General features: G+C 35.3%; 1 protein-coding gene across 1 annotated transcript; it reads right to left on the bottom strand.

The window, feature by feature from the left end:
* Positions 1 to 327: 327 nt before the first annotated feature.
* Positions 328 to 12,785, bottom strand: LOC131198098 (vomeronasal type-2 receptor 26-like). The gene is made up of 8 exons (XM_058182607.1): positions 12,768 to 12,785; positions 10,678 to 10,796; positions 10,249 to 10,398; positions 8,960 to 9,251; positions 5,469 to 6,329; positions 4,034 to 4,261; positions 3,432 to 3,558; positions 328 to 1,229 (listed from the first exon to the last, which is right to left on the bottom strand). The coding sequence occupies exons 1-8, from the start codon at positions 12,783 to 12,785 to the stop codon at positions 328 to 330; spliced, it is 2,697 nt and encodes an 898-aa protein (XP_058038590.1).
* Between the last annotated feature and the right edge of the window lie 1,610 nt (positions 12,786 to 14,395).

Genomic DNA, 14,395 nt, shown 5'->3' on the forward strand with positions numbered 1-14,395 from the left:
TTTCTAACAAATTCCAGGAAGGTGATACATTATTCTATACTAACAATACAGTCACTGAAATTCCTTCTCATCAGTAAATAAATAATAATGGAACAAAAAGTTATTGTTCTTCAGAAAAGATACTGAAAACAAAATAAAGCATCAAAAACAGATAAAAAACATGGGATGCATCATTCTCCTTTAATTAAATATTAGAATATTTAGAAAATGCAGAAAATATATATATAAATACTATCAGAAAGGCACAGTTTATGAATATTCTGTATTGTATAAGAATGAAACATTTATATTAAAATTCAAAAGAGAATACAAGAGTGATTATATTAATCAGTCCTTTTTTCTCATTAGTTGTTCCCTGTTGTTCAGGTCAGGTCGAAACACAATGATATAGCATTTGGGGAAAAAGATGCAACCCAAAAGCCCAGCACTAGAGGTCAAGATGGAAAAGATTTCCACAGCTACCATGTATTTCCCTTTGGAGCTCAGGTATGCTGGGACAAAGGACAACCAAACACTGCAAAAGACCAACATGCTAAAGGTGATGAATTTGGCTTCATTGAAACTGTCAGGCAATTTCCTGGCAAGAAAAGCTGTAGTGAAGCTGATGAGAGCCAAGAAACCCATGTAGCCAAGGACACAATAAAACATGGTCACAGAGCCTTCATTACATTGCAGGATAATTTCTTCAGTAACTGAGAACATATCAACATCTGGGAATGGAGGAGCGAATATCAGCCAGAAAGTACAAATGCCTGCTTGAATCAGAGAGCAGGAAACAATAATAGAATTAGTTAATTTTTTCCCCACCCATTTCCTCATTCTGGATCCTGGTTTGGTGGCCATAAAAGCCAAAACCACTGTGATTGTTTTTGCCAAAACAGAAGAAACAGCCACTGAGAAGACCACACCAAAAGCTGTTTGTCTTAGGAGACAGGTAAATTTTCCTGGTTGGCCAATGAACAGCAGTGCTGAAAGGAAGCAGAGCAGGAGGGCAATGAGGAGAGTATAAGTCAGGTCCCGGTTGTTGGCTACCACAATGGGAGTATCATGGTGTCTTATAAATGCTCCAAGCACAAGAACAGTAGTCAAAGAAAAAGAATGTGCAAGGCAGGCTAAACTGATTCCCAATGGTTCTTTGTAGGTCAAGAAACTAATACTTTTGGGAATACAAAAATTCCGTTTCTTGTTCGGATAGAATTTGTCTTCGCATCTGGAACATTCATTTTTGTCTGATAAAGAAGAAATGATGTCATTTTTTTTCATACATATTCTGTATATCTATCCAAGATTGCATAATAATAAAGTTAATTTATAATTATATAATCTTTATTTTTAGTAATCTATGTAATATTAAGATTATCAAAATATTCTTTAAATGTAATTGTCATACTAGTTTTGTTGTATTCTCATAAAATAGGGACTCTAATCATTCTGGTTCAATGTCTGGGGATAAGCCACTTTACCACTTTCTTGAAAGCCTGCAGTATCCTGTGTCTCTTATATGCTGGAGAAAATGATTCCCATTTGAATTTTTTTTAATTGCCCCTTGCCTTGGCAGATTTTGATTATGAGGGAGGTTATTGCTGCCATATCCCCATCTTATAAGTTTCTGACTCAGATAGAACAGTCTCTTCTCTTTCAGACTTTCTGCTGTTCTTGAGGACATACATGTACTTCTCCCCTGTGCTGTGGGTGAGGTAGGGATCATAAAATTCATAGTGGAAATGGAGAGTGAGTCTAATGAGAGAAGTTGTGTGGTAGAATGTCTAAAAGACCCCGAGTGCAAGGGGAAGAGGGGAGACAGTCCGTTACAGAAGAGATTCCAGTTTATATCTAATTACAGTAGGCATAAATTGATATGGAGAATCATGATAGTAGGCTTTCAAGATTTTATTCCTTTAATCTATTAGAGATAAACATCAACCTAGAAGTTCAAGTGGTTTTAGTCTTCTGATTCTCTTGGCTTCTAAGGGTTTGACAGTATGTGAAAAAGAGGATTTATCATATGTTTGTTGATTGAAAAGAAATATATAATAAAAAGATTGAATAATGGAATACTTATAAAAATTTGAACTTGCTAAATGTTTGCTTGCTAAATGTAAGAACAACAGTGTATGATTAAAGTGAATCACTGGTGAAAATAAATAGATGTTTCTATTTAGTATTCAAATCCAGCCAGTAGTCTTGCAGTAGCAAATTTTTGTGCCGCTACAATAATAAGGAAAAAGCAATTAAAGAACTGAAGATCCTTATTCTTATTAATACTTTGCTTAGTTATTTTCTAATAATTTCTAGAGAACATATATTTTAATGAATTGTAGTATTGTATTAGTTTTATTAGTATTATACTAATAATCAGGATATTATAGTAGTAAATTGCTTAGAGTGTACCATATTTGATTTATTTTATAATTGCTAATATATAACTTCACCCACTTTTCTTTCTTGATCCTGATTGCATTTACTTTTTTTATTGCTCATTTTATTATTTAATGTTGCTGGTCATAAATAAATAACTTTAAATTTCAAATTACATTCCAGAGCTACTGGACTTCAGTTATTTTCACAATATTAATTGTGTATGACTATAATTATAGTCCAGCAGATCGGGACTTTAGAAGATGTAGAAAAATGATCTAAAATGAGTTCAGAGATTAATACACAATTGCGGTAATGTTTCATAAAAGCCTGGATGACAGCCCATGTATAAATGAAAAGCTGGTAACCATCATCCTCACTGAAAATTAATGATCATTTTTAATCGAATCTTCCCAAGAACTGAAATGATGAACCCACAGTTTTAGTAAGTATCTTGTGCATATTATAGCGGCCCATGCCATGTTCAATTTTATCAAAATTTACTCCTTTCTTTCTTTAGAAAAAATAGTGAGGAGGTGATGAATATCTGTTCTGTCCCCCCTCACCTCCGTCTGAGCGATGGCTTAATTAGCTGGCACTATCAGCTCTGGCAAAATAGTGAGCGCTGCCAAGTGTCTCTGTTATCTCCCTCGATGCCGATGAGTCACCCAGGAACAAACTACTTTAGTTAAGCAGTTAATTTGCCTGCTACGAAGAGGCACAGCAGCTCTTGCTGCCTTTATATCCTGTGGGGTGTGGCTCCATGACTCAGCACTTCCTAGGCCTGCACCAGCCCTGCTTCTGTTGTTCCCACCTCTCCTGCCTATGAAACCTAGGATCCAGCCAGGCCTGATTGCCATCACCTGGGTCTGGAGGCGTGGCCTGGGGGGGAAAGAGTTAGGGGACGGAGGCCTCGTTATCTGCTACACCTGGCCTGCCTCTGGCTCCTGGAGCTGAGCCAGGGAAGCTGGTGCTCCCGAGGCAAGTCCTGACAGCCCTTCCCCCTCACTTTCCAAGTCATTTTCTGCCCGGAGGCCCGGCTTGGGGGGCGCAGACACAACAATATCTCTTACCATTCTCAGTTGAAACTCTCCCTTCTGGACATAGCTGGCAGTCATAACAGCAAAAATCCTCTCCTTCCCTCACCTTTTTGCTGGAACCAGGATAACAGCTCTCACTGCAGACAGAGATAGGTATCACCTGGAAATTAAAGAGGAAATTTATACATCTAGAAGCTTTTTAGTTTATTGTCCTCATTTAAAATGATGAAAGCATGTCATGGGCATCATTCCAGATTAGGGATAGGAGTAATCATTTGGAAAACATTTTTACATTGTACAAACTCAGTGGAATATACTTGTTTTTAGATTAAACAAGTACAGTAATAATTTGGGGAAAGACAAAAAACCCTGGATTCCTAGGTGTGGTAGGGGCACCAGTGGGCTGGGAATGAAATATTATTTTCTTATTATTACATCATGAAATATGATGTTCCACAAGCTAACACCTAAAACTGTTAAATATTTATTTCACCGATATTCACATATGATAATTAGACCTAGAAGTTGCTTATATGAAAACTTTATATAAGACTTTTCTTTTGTCCAATAATATGAGTTTACATATTAAATTTAAAAAAACATGTTTATTCAGAATCAAGTACAATAAATCCTACCTGTTTAAACCAGCTGTGCCATGTAATCATGTCATCATTGATGGTTAATATTTTATCTGGAGATGCTGAAGGATCCACATTTCCAACTTTCATGTGAAGAAATGAATTGTTTGGGAAAGCTACCAGGTTTAGAATATCAAATCCAGTTGCCACAATCCCATTCTGATCAAAGGATACTGGTTCCCCATCACCATTGTTAAAATTGACATTTCTTAAAAAATAGTGGAACTAAATTGAAAGGAAAAATACAAATAAGAGCCGAGGTGATGCAGTGGTTAGAGTGCAGCACTGTAGGCTACTTCAGCTGACTGCTAGCTGCAATCTGGCAGTTCAAATCTCACCAGCTCAAATTTGACTCAGCCTTCTATCCTTCTGAGGTGGGTAAAATGAGAACCCAGATTGCTGGGGACAACATGCTGACTCTGTAAACTGCTTAGAGAGGGCTGTAAAAGCACTATGAAGCGGTATATAAGTTTAAGTGCTATTGCTATTTGGACAGACTAATATTACCAGTCTCCATGTTGATAATTTTCACAGTAGATTGTATTGTAGGTCCTTTTCCCCACCTCATTACATTGAAACTGAAGAAAAAATAGAATCAAGCATATGAATTAAAAGAATCAATAGGAGAGCCCAAATTATTTTTATTAAAAAATGAGACAGATCTAAGGGTTATGATTAATGCTCCCCTGACTTTTCCCTAATATTTTGCTTAACAGAAAAAATGTTTACCACACTGGAGTAATTCTGACTTCTAGATCAGAGAATCATAAAGACACAAAGAAAAAAAATATATTTTCAAGAATCATGGGAGTTAGAAAATAAGCTTTCTAAAGTCTCATGTAATTATGAGATAAATAACAGAAGAACAGTCCCAAAATAATTCAGTATTTTTCAGTATACTTCTCAGGGTGCCGTCCACCAAGCAATGTCGCCTGGCGGCCCCAGGGGAAGATCCTTCTCTGTGGGGGCTCCTACCCTCTGGAACGAACTTCCCCCTGGCTTGCGCCAATTGCCTGACCTTCGGACCTTTCGCCGCAAGCTGAAGACGTATTTATTTACTCGCGCGGGGCTGGCTTAAATTTTAAATTTTTAGATGAATTTTAAGGGTTTTTAGGTTTTAAATGTTTTAAATCTCAGCCAATTATATAATAAGTTTTTTAATTTTTGTTTTAATTGTACACTGCTATTGTTTTTATTCTGGCTGTAAACCGCCCTGAGTCCTTCGGGAGAAGGGCGGTATAAAAATCTAATAAATAATAATAATAAAATAATAATAAAGTAGAAAATAGTCTTAAAATAGAGAGAATAAATAAAGTTCAGTATAATGAAAGAAGCATAATTTTATTTTTTTTATTGTAAAACATGGGACATAAGTCAAAATAGAGCTTCAGGATCCCCACCAATCATATATTTTTCCTAATAAGAATATTACCTTCCAGAAGTCTTGACTATGAATCTTCCTTCCTCCTCTACTCATCATTATTCTGCCAGTATTTCTAGAGGAGGACGGAGCATGTAAAGCATGAGCTATGGCATGAACAGCATTGTAGATGCTGTAGCTGTGGCCAGTCATGTCCATTTCAAAAAGAGTCCCAGGAAGGCTCTCCAAATTCTCTTTACCGTTGCAAATATTCTCCTTTACATCACTCATAGTTGTATCTGGGAATACACAGTCAAAGGCTTCTTGCCAGAACTGTATGATAAACGTATCTTTATTTGCACTGAAGGGGTTTTGTTTCTTAGCAAAGGATCTAAATTCTGGTAGAGCAGTAGAATGCACTGTGAAGGAAAGGGCACCATCAATTATTCTGAGATCCCAAGCACGTTGAACAGGGATTAAACTGAATTCCATCTGTGTTGTCAAAATCCAAACAATACCTTTGGTTTTATTTTTCACCTCTAATATGTTTGGAATATGCTGAAGCCATAACAAATTTCCCATTGCAAAAGATTCTCCATTATACACCACTGCATTCGCCTTATTATCCATGATAACATTATAGATTTTTCCTGCCTGATTAATCACTTGTTCAACTTTACTGAAATCAGTTACTTTGGGGAATCTGTGAGTGAAAGGAACACAAATCCCATTTTTGGAAAAAAGAGGAATAATTGTTTCTACAAATTTTTCTCCCTGGTCATTATCCATGATAAGAATCCCAATCCATGTCCAATTAAAATGCAGGAGCAGCGAGAGAATCCCTTTGTGCTGAAGTTCTTCTGGGGGAACCATCTGATAAAAGGAAAGGCCTGGAGTTTTATCATTCATTATTGGAGCAGAGCCATAAATGAGCTAGAGAGAAACAGGCAAAGGAGATAAGAGCAGCATCTAGAAAACATTTTCAAGTGTTCAAAACAATCAACACACAGTATATTGAATTAATAATCCTTATACCAACCCTTTTAAAAAGCCTTGCCTGCCTCCTTGAGCTGAAAATTCCCTGAAATTCTGTTTCTGGAATTTGTAGGTGTGGAAGGCATAACTGCATGGACGATGTTGGAAGTCTGTTGATTGCCATTCAGTGATGCTCCAGAACTGGAGGAATTACTGATATGAATGTATCTAAAACCAAGCAGTAGATTTGTAGGTGATGGGTAATTGCTGCTTCACATTTTCAAAGTATCGAAAGAGGATATACTGTTACAATCCTTGTTGGCAGACATGCACAGGTATATCTGGTAGTTTAGTCTACTTGCAGATGGACAAGGGATTTTTATACTGATATAAATTTTTAAAAGTGTAAATTTCTATAGTTGATGGTGAATCAAAACAGTTCAAGTTAGAGAAGTTGTTTTTCCCCGCAATATCTTTTGCTATATAAGAATAAAAATCAGATTGTACATGATTATAGATTAAAACATATAGAGTGATAAATGTATAGAGTGTTATGGTACAACTATGAAAATAATGTTATAACTATGATGTACCACATTATGTATTTAAAAGATACTATATTGTATGACTACAAGAATAATGGTTATATTCAGGGAGTTTAATACTATATATATTTAAAAAGGACTTGATACAACCAGTACACTGTCATTGCAAAGCTGGACATGTGATGTATAATAAAGGAAAATGTTTAATAAAAATATATTTAAAAATAATAAAAATGTTAATTTCATAAGGAAATGTTGGGGAGAAAAAATGTTCTGTCATATATCTAAAACATTTAAGAAACAATCAAAAGTTTACTAAAACCTCCTTGGATCTCTGTAGCGCACAAGATAACAATATATTTTCAAAATCTCCTATGCATTCCCAAAGATTCTTTAGCTAAGAAGGCAAAGCATATTTTCACAACATATAATGTAAGGACTACCCTATGAATGTATGTAATAAAGATTTGATCTGATTGATTTGACTCGATCATGTATGACAAAGTAAAAACTTTATAGAATATACTCATGATTGTCAGCTGGTAGTCAAAAGACATGGAATTCTTTAAATTTCACAACAGAGATAGTTTCACCTGGAAGTAGTATACATTTTATATTAAGCCAAGTATGAGAAAGCAAGAAAGCTTCTAGAAGAAATTAGTGATAAATAGACACAAAGAAATAAGTTCTACTTATATACCATTCAAAAACAACAATGGAAAGTTAAAGACAGAAAATCAGCTTTAAGAATATCTTCTCTTCTCTTGTTCCTGTTAACTAACATCCAGATAAGCAACACAGATGACCAAGGACAAGCAATTCCAAAAATTGATAGGTCAAACTGCTATATATAAATATCCACTAACTCTACATTCATATCAATACACTGATTGTTGTCTCTGTAAGTTCATGTGTTTGCATGCTTAAATTACTGAAATGAGGATGATGGCTCTTGCTGCACGTAGAAACAGGTATCAGCTGGAAATTAAAGGAAAATGCTTCTTCAGAAATGTTTTTAAAAATGTGATTCCTGGACCAAAAACTCTTTGGTCCAGGAACCACATTTGAAAGGATGAGTGCAAGTCATAGGATTTTTCAAATTTAGGAATAAGAATAATAGTTTAGAAAATGCTTTCACACTGTAACATCTTAGCTAAATATAATAGCTTGTAGATTAAACAATGCAATCGTCAGTTGAGAAAATAGAAAAAAATCTGAATTGAATCACGGCAGATCTGTCATTTTCCTTTAGCTGTCACCTAATGGATATTTGGGATTGGGAATCATGTCTACCAAGAAAAACTTTGACCTTATTCTGGATATTTTGTACTTTACTGGAGACAATAACTATTTATGAATGTGCAATTAAATTTTACAGATAATGAAAACATCGATAGTTTTCCAAAACATTTGTCTTTAACCATATTAATCACAAAAATATTAATGAACATAACAAAAATTGCTCTTATCAAGCTCTTTATGCAGAGCTTGATTCATCTTGTTTGAAGGAAATTTCTTTTTAAGTTATCACTGAAAACATTGCAGGTTATATTAATCACTGAATGTTGGTCCCTTTGGTAACAATAGATCTTAATTTATTAAAGATTAATTTCTGAGATAGATTTTGATTGAATCTTATTGAAACTTAAAGCCTTAACACTAAGACCAGGCTAAAAAGATAGTTATACTGTTTATGAAATATGGGGCATTGAAATAAATGAACCAACTGTTTATGGTATGGTTCATGCACTTTGGTAAGAAAATGGCAGATATTGAATCACAAAAATCTGCCTATCATTGTAGTCTAATCCATGAGATTATTTAGATACAGAAAAGCCAATTTTTTTCAATAATTAGCAATAAATGAAATAATTGGGCAATATAAGACCAATCCCAAAACAATAACAAATAAGTTTTTAAGTCAAATTTTCCAACTCCTGAACCATTTACTTGAATATACCTAATGCTGCAAAACAAAATTATATTGTGAAAGTAGATCACTATAAGTACCATGACATTTGCATGCAAGGTTGTCCAACCTACCTGTGGAATCTTATAGATATCCAAGAGAGTTGCCACATGAAGGGAGATTTCAGCATCCAGTCCTCCAATAACAGCTATGACTTTATTATGGATGTTATATAGGTAGTTGGGAACCAGTCTCTCAGTTGCTGATAGAAGTAGCATGGTGGCCTGATAGGTCCTTTGAGCGTTGTCATAGCTATCATAAATATGAAAGCCCAGGGTGAAATTGGGTAAGATTTGTGGGTTTTCATTGATCTCCTTTATTGCATAAGCCAAAGCCAGGATGTGTTGGTAATTCTTAGGAACTCCACTACAATTAGAGTAGTATTGCACATCAGAAGGATATTCTATTCTTATATTCTCATCAGTACTTATTCTCTAGCAGCCAAATTAAGTAATTCTGTCTTTCTGATATAATAAATTAACAGCCATTAGGATAAAGAATTAATATACATACAAGTGTACATTGATAAAGAAGCCAATATTTATTGTTGGAACTCAGATATTTCTGCAGGACAATTATGCAAATGATTTCAGACATAAACACAGGGAATGCCTGGAATCCACATATATAATGTCATTTTGTTAAAAAAAAATATGCAATCTTCTTGCAGACAATTTGTATTGTTAGTTGAAGATATCGTAGTGCGTTTAAAGGAGTTATTTTTGTTGTTGTTTACATTTATATCCCGCCCTTCTCCGAAGACTCAGGGCGGCTTACAATGTATAGGGCAATAGTCTCATTCTATTTGTATATTTTTTTACAAAGTCAACTTATTGCCCCCCCCAACAATCTGGGTCCTCATTTTACCTACCTTATAAAGGGTGGAAGGCTGAGTCAACCTTGGGCCGGGCTCGAACCTGCAGTAATTGCAGGCTCTGTGTTCTAATAACAGGCTTCTCTACTGCCTGAGCTATCCCGGCCCCTAGTTAGGTACAAGACTAACTGATGTATATATTTTTAAGAGGAATATATGGAAAAATGCAAAAGAGCTTTAAATCAGACTCTCTCAAGTCGTTTGTCCTACAATATTGCCCTGAAGGTATAGCAATGGTTAAGGATTATAGGTGTGGATCACCTATAAGATCACCTATTTGGAGGTATTCCATTTTGGAAGTTTGCTTTAAACATCTGTTTATATTCCATACTCTATTTTGCCTAGTTGAGAAAAGAATACTGTTCTGAGGCTCTCCTTAACTTCAACCAAGTCAGTTAATTATTATTTTGTGATGCCAATGCTATAATCTATTATTTCAGCAAATACAAATACAGTAAAATAGAAACAAGTAACAATAATATTCCTTACATAAATTGTCCAGGCAATACTGGTGAGGGATAAACTTCAAAGGTAATGTCTTCAGAGACTGGACCAAGTTGAGATGAAATTCCACCTACCATAAGGTCTCCTGGATGATGGTACTTGTGATATGGATTATATGGATGAAAGATGCTGCACCTATAAGTCAGGCACACAACATGGGCACTCAACACTAGCATTAAGATCAATACAATTTCCATCCCCATTACAAGGACAAAGCTTAAAGAACCCCTCTTATTCCTAGAACAAAGCCATTAACATTTCTGCAATTTACACATCTTGACTCTTTGAGTTTGAATCTTGATCTATCTAGGATCAAACCTGGGGATCCTTAGTCATCCAGAAGCCCTCCGACTTTCTCTTGATCTCTAAATAGTATTGTTATTTTAAGAGAAAGAAAGAGAAGCAACATCTTACATCAGTCTTTTTTTGTTGTTGTTGGGCACCAAATTTCCATGGGATTTTGATACATAGTAATTTAGATGCACAAACAAGAAGGTAATTTTTAAGTCAGTGTTCAGTTCCTTAGGGAAGACCTGAAGAAATCATACTTTTTAGTGTTCAACTATTGTTTTCATTTGAATTCTTAAAGGAACTAGGGCATTTGGCAAGGGTAAGTGATGAGGAATATTTGAGTTATTTTATAACTCAGCTTTAAGCCATTACATTTTTTAAAAAACAAAAATAAACCCCCACCTACTTCAATGTTTCTTTTCTTTTTAAATGAGAAATAGTTCATCTATTGTTTCTTTTAAAATATCAGGTATCTGCATTAACATAAATGCAATATATATACAGCTAGTCTCCAAATACCATATTTTTCGGAGTATAAGACACACTTTTTTCCCTCCTAAAAGAGGCTGAAAATATGGGTGCATCTTATACTCAGAATGTAGCTTTTCGAAGCTTTTTTTCAGCCCTAACGAGGCGCTAGTAAGTGAAGCGATCTCCAGTTCCCTGCTTTGCCTGTTCTCTCCGACTCTCAGCTGGAAGCTTTTTTTCAGCCCTAATGAGATGCTAGGAGTGAAGCACTTTGCCTGCTCCCTCCGACTCTCAGCTGTGAAGTTTTTTTCAGCCCTAAGGTAGGGCCTGGTTTGCCTGCTTTTCTCATTGTTGCTCTCTCCAAAGATCAGTTGTTTTTTTATCCCCAAGCAGGGGATAAAAACTAGCAAACTAATGTGCTGAAGCTGACCAGACTAAGGACGCTAGCCAGATGAATACCTGGTAAGCAGATTCCCGCCCCTCCTATTTTCCTCCCCAAAAACTAAGCTGCGTCTTATATTCCGGTGCGTCTTATACTCCAAAAAATATAGTATAATAGTTCATTTAATGACCATTCAAAGTTACAAAGGTACTGAAACATGTGACATGACTGTTTTTCACAACCGTTGCAGCATCCCTGTGGCCATGTGATCAAAATTCTTGGCAATATACTCACATTTATGATGGTTGCAGTGTCCAGGAATCATATGATCACTTTTCATAAGCTTATGACAAGCAAAATCAAGGGGGAAGCCAGATTCACTTAACAACCGTGTTACTAACCCAACAACTGCAATAATTCACTTTACAACTATGGCAAGAAAGGTCCTAAAATGGAGAAAAATTCATTTAACAACTGTCTTGCTTGGCAAAATAAATTTTGGGCACCCTGAAGTTATAAGTCAAGGACTATTTGTATAGAAAAAAATATATTAAAAAACATACTCAAAGATATCTATTAGTATTTAAATAAAAAGTCAGGTACTTTACATGTGAAAATTTTTCATATATAAGAAGTATACCAGATTATAATTAATTGCTATTAAAATAAATCATCAAATCCAACCATGTTGGATAAAAATGTGGTTCCTGTTTCTGAAATTTTCATTTTTTTAACTTTCTCTGTAATTTTTTTTCCTAATGTGGCAATTGAGGAGGCTTTGTATTATCTAAAGTTTCCCAGTATTTCACAATTATTATTTTGGCTGCTATAATTAAATAAATAATCTTTTTTTTTATTATTTTTAAGCTTAAGAAAGATAGTAAAAACTGAATCTCTACAGTGTTTTCAAGTATTCATAGGAATGTGCATACATAGCATTAATAAGTCTTATATGAATCCTGTAATGCATACAGTAAGCAGAAACAAAAAAGCAGACTAAGATAAGCATTGGTCAGGAGTTCTGTTATGCCCTAAATTCTTTAACCTTAAACAAAATTTGTAAGAACTTTTTTTTTCCTTTACAGACAAAGGTAATTAAAATTATGCTTGAGATATTAATACATTTTCCATGACTTTTATTACTACATAAAACACATGAGATAATGCTGCTTTGAACAGAATCTTTGAATTTAATCTGAGAAGTCAGAAGTGGGATGGAGTTGGATCCTTTTTAAAATATCTTGGAGGTTTGAAAGAATTGCAAATTCAGTGAAATTTATACTTTTGAAGAGAATGAAATGTGTTTGAAATTTTCCTGCATGCATCACCACAGAGAAACGTGGCTCTTTTGCATATAGCTTACTTGTCTGCTGGAGTCCATTTTGGCAGGTTTATTTCAAGCTGTCTATTTCTCTTTCTTATCTGATAATTTCACTTTTGACATTCTCATATCAATCTCATCTTTTTTTAAATCACATATCTTTGTTCACAGTTTTTTTCATTGCCCTTTTCTTTTCTGTTTTCTTATTACTAGTAAAATCCTAATTTGGTTGTGTTATTGTCTCTTAATGTTTTGTTTTAGCCTAGATAAGTCTTCATTATTTTAGTATAGCAGGCTGTGCAGATTAAGTCATGTATTTTAATCCAATTCATAAAAATAGAGAGTTGTTTGTAATAGAACTAGCAATTTTATTTAAAAAAAAACAAATATAACTGATCTCTTCCATTAACTGGTATTATAAAAATTATGTGTGTGTATATATATGTGTATATGTGTGTGTGTGTGTGTGTGTGTGTGTATATATGTTTTCTGAGGTTTTCACGGGTGTTTGTATATAGGTCTTTGGTTGTTCGGGTTTTCTCCCGTGTAAAATTGGAAGTGTCTTGGCGACGTTTCGACGAAGTCTCATTCGTCATCTTCAGGCTTCAGCTTCGTGCTGAAGCTGAATGTCACCACCGCACTGCGGTGCTGAATGTCACCACCGCACATCCACCCAGAAAGCAGACCCAAACCCACACTGATCATGAAGCACGACCAAGGACCAGAAGCCAGACCGCAGCTGCAACATTAGCCATTTCAAACCCCTCCAATCCATTCATGCAGCAGACTGACACCCACTATGAAGATGTAGCACCACCACAAAGCCAAACAACAGCTATGCAGCTCACCAGCTCAAATCCCCCTGCAGCACAGACTAGACTGAGCACAACCAAGCCCCCACCAACACAGGACACACCCCCAGCCAATCAGAGCACAGAAAAACCCCCATGCAATCAGAGCACAGCCAAGCTCCCACCCAATCAGTTCAAACCCCCACTAGCAGTTAAAAGGAAGAAACAGCTGCGATCACACATTGCTCCCAGAAGCATGAAGCTGAAGCCTGAAGATGACGAATGAGACTTCGTGAAACGTCGCCAAGACACTTCCAATTTTACACGGGAGAAAACCCGAATAACCAAAGACCTATATATATATATATATATATATATATATATATATATATATATATATATATATATATATATATATATATATATATATATATATATATATATATATTTTCTGAGGGTTTCATGGTGTTTGTATATAGGTCTTTGGTTATTCGGGTTTTCTCCGTGTAAAATTGGAAGTGTCTTGGCGACGTTCAACAAAGTCTCATTCGTCATCTTCAGGCTTCAGCCTGCTCCCAGAAGCACGGTTGAAGCCTGAAGATGACGAATGAGACTTCGTCGAAACATCGCCAAGACACTTCCAATTTTACGCGGCAGAAAACCCGAATAACCAAAGACCTACATATATATATATATATATATATATATATATATATATATATGTGTGTGTGTGTGTGTGTGTGTGTGTGTGTGTATGTATGTATGTGTATATATATATATATATGTGTGTGTGTGTGTGTGTGTGTGTGTGTGTGTGTGTGCGTGTATGTGTATGATGTCGTCATGTCCTTTTTCAATGCTCTGCGTATGCACAGAAGG

Source organism: Ahaetulla prasina, chromosome 4 (assembly GCF_028640845.1).
Source record: "Ahaetulla prasina isolate Xishuangbanna chromosome 4, ASM2864084v1, whole genome shotgun sequence".
Lineage (NCBI taxonomy): Eukaryota > Metazoa > Chordata > Lepidosauria > Squamata > Colubridae > Ahaetulla > Ahaetulla prasina.